This window comes from Natrix helvetica (assembly GCF_964273705.1).
Source record: "Natrix helvetica genome assembly, chromosome: 8".
In the NCBI taxonomy this organism is placed as follows: Eukaryota; Metazoa; Chordata; class Lepidosauria; order Squamata; family Natricidae; genus Natrix; species Natrix helvetica.
This window is the reverse complement of record NC_138559.1, coordinates 21,328,530-21,336,184: the sequence shown is the minus strand read 5'-3', so window position 1 is coordinate 21,336,184 and position 7,655 is coordinate 21,328,530. Positions and strand designations below refer to the sequence as shown.

The 7,655-nt window shown below is 49.4% G+C and overlaps 1 protein-coding gene across 3 annotated transcripts in view; it reads left to right on the top strand.

Annotated features, from left to right (window-relative positions):
- Nucleotides 1-306: 306 nt before the first annotated feature.
- SNX19 (sorting nexin 19) overlaps nt 307-7,655 on the top strand; it is a 395,229-nt gene continuing 387,880 nt past the window's right edge. Inside the window, exons 1-6 of one of the 3 annotated variants that reach the window (XM_081961264.1) lie at nt 307-658; nt 694-2,493; nt 3,137-3,275; nt 3,861-3,961; nt 4,920-5,039; nt 6,017-6,147. In XM_081961264.1, coding sequence (XP_081817390.1) covers nt 829-2,493; nt 3,137-3,275; nt 3,861-3,961; nt 4,920-5,039; nt 6,017-6,147 — 2,156 coding nt within the window. In that variant the 5' untranslated portion in view covers nt 307-658; nt 694-828. The other 2 variants (XM_081961262.1, XM_081961263.1) reach the window with 2 other exon arrangements.

Below are 7,655 nucleotides of genomic sequence, written 5' to 3'. Positions count from 1 at the left end.
GTTGGCAGTCCCAGGCGCGTGGGAGGAGCGGCCGCAAACGTCAGAAAAGCTTCCCCCTCCTCCCTCTCCGGGCTCCGCCGACGGCCGACCTGAGCCGCTTGGCGAGTCGAATTTATTATTCTTATTCTTCTTATTATTATTGCGGAATTTCCTCCCCTCCTCCCGCTTATTATGATTGTTTGCATTCCTATTGAATGCAAAAAAAAAAAAGTATTTTGGCATTCCCGTTCAGTGCAAAAAATAGGATTGCCTTTTGGCGTCGCTGCCGTTGGAGAGGCGGGCGGGGGTCCGGGTGGGGAAACAACCCCGAGTGGATTTGCAGGCGTTGAAGAGTGGGCTGGAGCGCCCGCGCTTACTTTTCCGGTGCATTGTTTTTGCGATTGGCGAGGGAGCCTAGTGTAAGAGCTAGCTGGGGTGGGGGTGGGGGTGGGGGTGGGGGAGGTCCCAACCCGGCTCGTGCAAATTGCACGGGGGACGACGACGAGCCAAACCCGGCCTGTGCAAATTTCACAGTAGAAGAGCCAAACCTGGCCTGTGTAAATTTCACGCCCTGTGCAAATTCCACGGTGGATGAGCGTTACCTGGCCATTGCAAATTGCACGGTGGAAGAGCCAAACCCGATGTGCAAATTGCACCGTGGAAGAGCCAAACCCGATGTGTAAATTGCATGGTGGAAGAGCCCCATAGAGCCAGAGAGGTGGGGGGATGGCTTTAGGAACACACCCCTAACTGTGCATGCAAACTCCAGCAGCCCTGTGTGTGTGTGTGTGTGTGTGTGTGTGTGTTTTTAAAGCACTAGAGCAGTAGGTTTAAGGTTAAGGACCAAAGATGCTGAGGATGCCAGAACAAGGTGTGAGGCTGGGCGACCTGGCCGGCAGCAGGAAGCTGATGGCCTTAGGGGCTCTGGTGGGCTGGTTGCTGGTGGTCCACTTATTGGTCAACGTCTGGCTGCTCTGCCTCTTATCGGGGTTGTTGGCCTTGCTGGGGGGCTGGCTGGGGTCCCAAGTGGTGGTCGGCACCAGCCACAGGATTCACCTGGAGAGGTTTCTCTCCCTGGAAGGCTGCCCTCCGGATCCCGAGGCGGAGAGGGAGTTGGAGGAAGAGATCCTGAATATTATTCAAAAGATCCTTCGGGATTTTGTCTCGTCTTGGTACCGGGCAGTAAGCCGGGAGCAGAACTTTGAGAAGGAGGTGGAGAAAGCTATGGTGGGGTTGGCTTTGGAGCTGAGGAAGAGGATGCTCTTGGTGGACAAGAAGGCCTTGACCCGGAAGGTGCTCCTCCTGGCCGGGTGCCACCTTCAGGCCTACAAGAAGGTCCAGGAGAAATGGAAGGAGGAGGCGGAAAGCCGCGGAGGACCTCCTGAGGAGGCCGGCAGACTCTGGCAGGACTACTGTGAATTCTCAGAACCTCACTTGGCTGTCCAGAGCCCTACGCATCAAGTGGAGTATACCAGGCGCCTGGTGGACTCGCTGCTGCGGGTCTTGGTGCCCGAGCCCCATCTGGAAAGCAGGACGGGGCGCTTTGTGGTGGTGGAGCTGGTGACTTGCAACGTGTTGATGCCTGTGGTGAACAAAATGGCGGACCCTGACTGGCTCAACCAGCTGCTGGTGAACCTTTTCTCCAGGAAGGCCGCCGTCACCGGCGAGATCGCGGAGGCTTCCCCGGAAGTATTGCCCGCTTCCTCAAGCCAACCCGTGGTCCCCGGTGGTGTGTTGCCCCCAGACCTTCAGCCAGAAATGGCTACTGAGGGCGATCAAGCCCTACAGAGGGATTCCGAACCTTTCAACAGGAATGTGCTCGACAGCTTGGAGGACTTCCTAATGGAGGGGAAGGAGCCCGTGGACAGAGCGCTGAGCACTCCCGTGAGCGAGAAAGAGGATGGGAGCGTGCCTGCACCCCTGCTTCACCCTGGTAGCCTTGGGTCCTTCTTCCCCAGTGGAGACTTGGAAGTTGAGTCCCCCGTGTCCGACGCAGGGAAAGACTCCAGCTCCTTGATCGTCGTGTCTGCCGAAGAACTCTTCGCTAGCTCCCTTCTTGACTTGGAAGGCCCTCTTGACGTGGACCCAGAAGATAGTTTGGGAGAGAAAGACAGGTGTGCGGAGGATGTGGTGGAGGGCTTCCCCTCTGAAGCCAACCTCCAGGCCGCCTCCCTCAGGCTGTGTCCTGACATCCACATAGAGCCGGTGGCTGAAGTCCCCTTGGCTTCTTTGACTGAGCTTCTGGAGGACCCAGAGAAGACCTTCTTGAGGAGGCCATCCTACTTGGTGAAAGAGCTGGAGCCACTTGGGAGCTTGGCACACAGCCCTCAAGATCTGGCCCAACCCCCGTGCCTGCTTCTTTCCTCCCCCACTGCCCCGATGGGCACGTTCAGCTTTGAGCCCCTCAGTCCCGATGGTCCCGTCATCATCCAGAATCTGCGTATTACAGGAACTATCACTGCTCGAGAACACAGTGGGACAGGATTCCATCCTTACACCTTGTACACTGTGAAGGTAATCCTGGCTTCCGTCCTTCTCTGCCTCCCTTCTCATTCCCATCTCCCTTCCTTCCTTCCTTCCTTCCTTCCTTCCTTCCTTCCTTCCTTCCTTCCCTGCCTCCCTCTCTCATTCCCATCACCTCCCTTCCTTCCCTGCCTCCCTTCTTCTCATTCCCATCTCCTTCCTTCCTTCTTTCCCTGCCTCCTTCCTTCTTCTTCCCATCTTCCTTCCTTCCTTGCCTCCATCCTTCTCATTCCCATCTCCTTCCTTTCTTCCTCCCTCCCTCCTTCCTGCCTCCATCCTTGTCATTCCCTCTTCCTCCCTCCCTCCCTCTCTCCTTCCTCCCTCCCTCTCTCCCACCTTCCCTGCCTCCATCCTTCTCATTCCCATTTCCTTCCTTCCTTCCTTCCTTCCTTCCTTCCTTCCTTCCTTCCTTCCTTCCTACCTACCTACCTACCTACCTACCTACCTACCTACCTACCAACCAACCAACCAACCAACCAACCAACCATGTTATTTTTCATCATTATTTTTCATTGACCATTCCAAATTGCCAACCCAGTCAGACCATCTCTTGAAGTCAAGTCAAGCTTTAAGCCATTGTACACAGTTGAGTTTGGCAAACAGTCAGCTTCTTCCTCACTTCTTCTTCCCGTAGTATGAGACAACATTAGACAGTGACAGCACTAACAGCCTCCAGCAAGTGGCTTATCACACAGTGAACCGAAGATACCGCGAGTTCTTGAACCTGCAAACAAGGCTGGAAGAGAAACCAGATCTACGGAAGTTCATAAAAAGTGAGTCCTAAATTCTCTTTTCTGTGGAATTTTGTTACAGGCAAAGTGGGAGTTCATTAAGTTAATGTAGACTGTCTACATTTTTCCCCCTTCCTTTCTCTTTCCCTTTTCTCTCCACTGGCAATTATGGTTGATTATTTATTTATTCCATATGGCGTAGCAAATGCAACGGGGTGCATAAAACAACATATAAAATGTGTATTAAAATACACATGGTTTATATTGTGATACACATTAAGTAGGGGGACAACAGATTAAATGAGCCATCGGCAAAATCTCTGGATATATTGTCCATGGCAGAGGCAGCTTCGAGGAACAAATTTATTGCCAGGAAAAGTGGAATAAAAGCAGATAAAAGGCATAATTAGGGTAACTCTGCACCTAACCCATAACCTCTTTTCACAAGCTCCATTTTAGTTAGAAGCACAGTTCTCCCTAGTGTAGGATGATGTGAAAAAACGACGGAAAGGTGCTGGGTTTTATTTGAAAATCTATCAGTATTTTAACCACGAGTGATGGGCTAGTATGATTAACGTCGCAATAAAATTACTCTTCGTGCTTGTTTGTTTTTTTAAACCACGGCAGACATAAAAGGTCCCAAAAAGATGTTTCCGGATCTTCCATTTGGTAACATGGACACAGAGAAAGTTGAAGCCAGAAAAAGTCTCTTGGAATCGTTCCTGAAGGTCAGGATTTCTTCCTGCTACACATTTAAATCTAGGCCAGTTTTATTGTCATTTTTTTAAAAAAGGCATAAAAATAACTAATCTATGTATCTAATCCTCTTATCAACATCATCTCCTCTTCCTCCTCCTCCTTCTCTTCTTCTTCTCCTTCTCTTCCACCTTCTCTTCTTATCCTTGTTCTCCTCCTCTTCCTCCTCCTTCTCTTCTTCTCCTCCTTCTCCTCTTTCTTCTTCTCCTTCTCTTCCTCCTCTTCTCCTTCTCCTTCTCCTCTTCCTCCTCCTTCTGTTCTTTTCATTCTCCTCCTCTTCCTCTTCTCCTCCTTCTTCTCCTCCTCCTTTTCTTCTTGTTCTCCTCTTCCTCCTTCTCTCCTTCTCCTCTTTCTTCTTCTTCTTCTTTTTCTTCTTCTTCTCCTCTTCCTCCTCCTCTTCTCCTCCTTCTCCTCCTTCTCCTTCTTCTCCTCTTCCTCTTCCTCCTCCTTCTGTTCTTTTCATTCTCCTCCTCTTCTCCTCCTTCTTCTCCTCTTCCTCCTCTTCCTCATGCAGGGGTGTGTCGCACAAGCCCCCTCATGGCCCGTTTTGCTCCCAGGAGGCTGCAGGGAGGCCTAGGCCCAAAAAGGGGCGTGGGGAGATATGCACATGTGTATGGGGAATGTGGTTGTTTCGTGCAACACTGTAGATATAATTCATTCCTTTTCCTGTCTAATACAGGATTAGGATAAATAAATACCCGGGCAATGCCAGGTTATCAGCTAGTAGTAAAAAATAAAAATAAAAGGAACAGCCACCAATGCAGGTGGGACCTCTGTTACTTTATCTTGCCCGCTTCAGCACTTCCCTCGCCTCCAATGCAGTGGAATGCAGCTCTCTGCTCTTCACGGTGGCCCACCCCTGTCATAAGCCTCGGGAGGGGGGGGGGCGACGTTTCTGGGCTTCACTGCTTCTCTGCTTGCCTGTTGCAGCAATTGTGTGCAATTCCCGAGATCGCCAATAGCGAAGAAATGCAAGAATTCCTCGCTTTGAACACGGACGCGAGGATCGCCTTCGTCAAAAAACCATTTGTGGTCTCCAGGATTGATAAGGTAACGTGTCTGATGTTGTCAAGAAAATTCCTATACGTCAGGGGTGTCAAACTCATGGCCCATGGGACGGATCTGGCCCACGGGGCCAGCCTGGAAAAAATGAAGGACCAGCCCACGGTGCGTCTGCCAGTGAAAAAAACCCCATGCTCCGTTTTCTGCCTCGACTGCCTCCGGCAGCCCTCTCCCAAACGAAAATGGAGCTCTGTTTTCACTGGCAGAGGGCTGCAGGAGGCCATCGCAGGCGGAAACGGAGCTCCCGTTCTTCTGAGGTCAGTGAGCTGAGGAGCCAGATTGTTGGGGGCAATAGGCTGACTCTGTAAACCGCTTAGAAAAGGCTGTAAAGCACTGTGAAGCGGTATATAAGTACCATTGCTAGTGCTGTTAAGTGACTATTCAGAGTTTCAATACAAACGTTGCAGCCTTGCATGGAATGAAAATTCAGACCCTTGGCAACTGACGGTTGCATATTTATGACGGTCGTAGAGTCCATCCCCTTTGGTGACCTTCTGGCCAGCAAAGTCAACAGGAGAACCAAGTTAACCATGTTAGTAACCTAAGAGCGGCAGTGACTCACTTAGCCACCGGCAATAAAAGTCGTAAAATGTTAAGTGGATTTTAACAACTGTCTTGGTGAAGAACAGAAATGTTGGGCTCAATTGTAGTCGTAAGTTGAGGACTACTGTCCCATATTGTCTTTTATGAGCATCATTTAATGACCCCATCATCCCCTGTGGGGTACAGTCTGGGCAACTGAATGGAGCTAGCAGAGTGTTTTAATGGCCGGATGCCCTTCCATGTCACCAATGCGGAGTTTTGTTCGGCAGATAAATTCTCAATGTGCCCAGAGAGAGAAATATCTGCCTCTACCTAGGATCCAACTCACAGCCTCCTGATTATGAGGTGAGAGCTCCACCTCTAGGCCACTGCACCACTTCTACATTGTCTTTTATGTCCATGGGTGTTTCCTTTTATTGCAGATTGTAATGAATGCCATTGTGGATACCTTAAAAACGGCCTTTCCCAGACCTGAGCCACAGAGTCCTACAGAAGAGCTAAGTGAGAGCGAGGTGGATGGGAAGCAGCCGACGGATGGAAAGAAATCCAATAAGTAAGACTCTTCCCGTTGAGCTCAAACATGCAAATCCATAGTAGCAACTCCTTTCTGCAGCGTGAAGTCGTCATCATCTTTTAACGACCCCATAACCCCTTGCAGGGTGGAGTCTGAGCAACTGAATGGAGCCTGCAGAGTGTTTTACTGGCCAGATGCTCTTCCTGTTGCCAATGCGGAGTTTTGTTCAGCAGATCTATTCTTAGCATGCCAAAGAGAGAGAAATATCTGCGTCTACTTAGGATCGAACTCACAGCCTCCTGATTTTGAGGCAAGAGCTCCTCACCTCTAGGCCACCGCACCACTGCTTGCAGCCTGGAACAAAGTTTCTGCTGGTATTCTTTCAGAAATTATCAGGTCCACGAAAAGGGCAGAAAAACTTCATGTTGTCCTTCAGGAATAGCCTGTTTAATTATTCTGGGTCTTTAGCCCAGGTGGTTATTGCTAAGCCATTGGAATGGTTTGAGTTGGTTTGACTACTCAAACTTTCCTGCACCTGAGAGAATTGCAATGCTCGGATTCTTATCTGTACTCCCCACCCCCCCTTCCTGGGAGGAGATCTGATTTCAGTAAACTGATCAAATGGGGGAAAGAAGATTGTTGTGTTTTCAAAATCTTGGCTGGACGTGACATTCCTAAGCGGTGATCAGACGTTTTGCTTTGTCTAAGAAAAATCCCTTCGAATATTAAGAGAGGGGATGTTTGCAAATCGCGTTTCGTGTTTGATTCTCTGAACAGGGGACTCATTTCGATTTGCTTCCTGCTCAGCGTATTGTCCTAATATTCTATTCTATTCCATTCCTATACCTATTCTTATTCTTTCACTACTCTACCCTACCCTACTCTATTCCTATTCCATTGTTTCTCTTCCCATTCTATTCCCATTCCCATTATTCTATTCCCATTCCATTTTTATTCTTATTCCTATTCTACTCTACTCTACCCAACCCAACCCAACCTATCCTACCCTAGTCCATTATAGTTTGTCATGAACGCAACTGTGTGTGCAGGTTCCTGGATTGGGGCTGAAAGGCAGAGCAGTATGCTCCGTCCACAATTGGGTAGACCAGGTTGCCCTGACAAAAAACAATCTTTCCCCTGTTGTACCTGACAAAGGGGGGAGAGCCCATGGGTTAGAGGTTAACATCTACCTAATATGTATGGTAAGTAGGCCGGGCTCGAATCCCAGAAGGGTATAGCTAGCTGATAAAAGCTAAATAGCTTGAAATAGATCTATACTAGTCTCCCTTTATTTCTTTGTTGGTAAAACATAAATTCAAGACGAAAATAGTTTGTCGGGAAAGCGACTGCCTACAAAGGCTCCTGGATTGGGACTGAAAGGTGAAAGCAGAAGCAGTCTGCTCCATAATTGGGTAGACAGGTTACCCTGACAAAAAAAAAAATTTCCCCTGGTGTAGCTGACAAAGGGAGGCGACCCCGTGGCTTAGAGGTCAATACATCTACCTAATATGTAGGGTAAGTAGCCCAGGTTTGAATCCCAGAAGGGT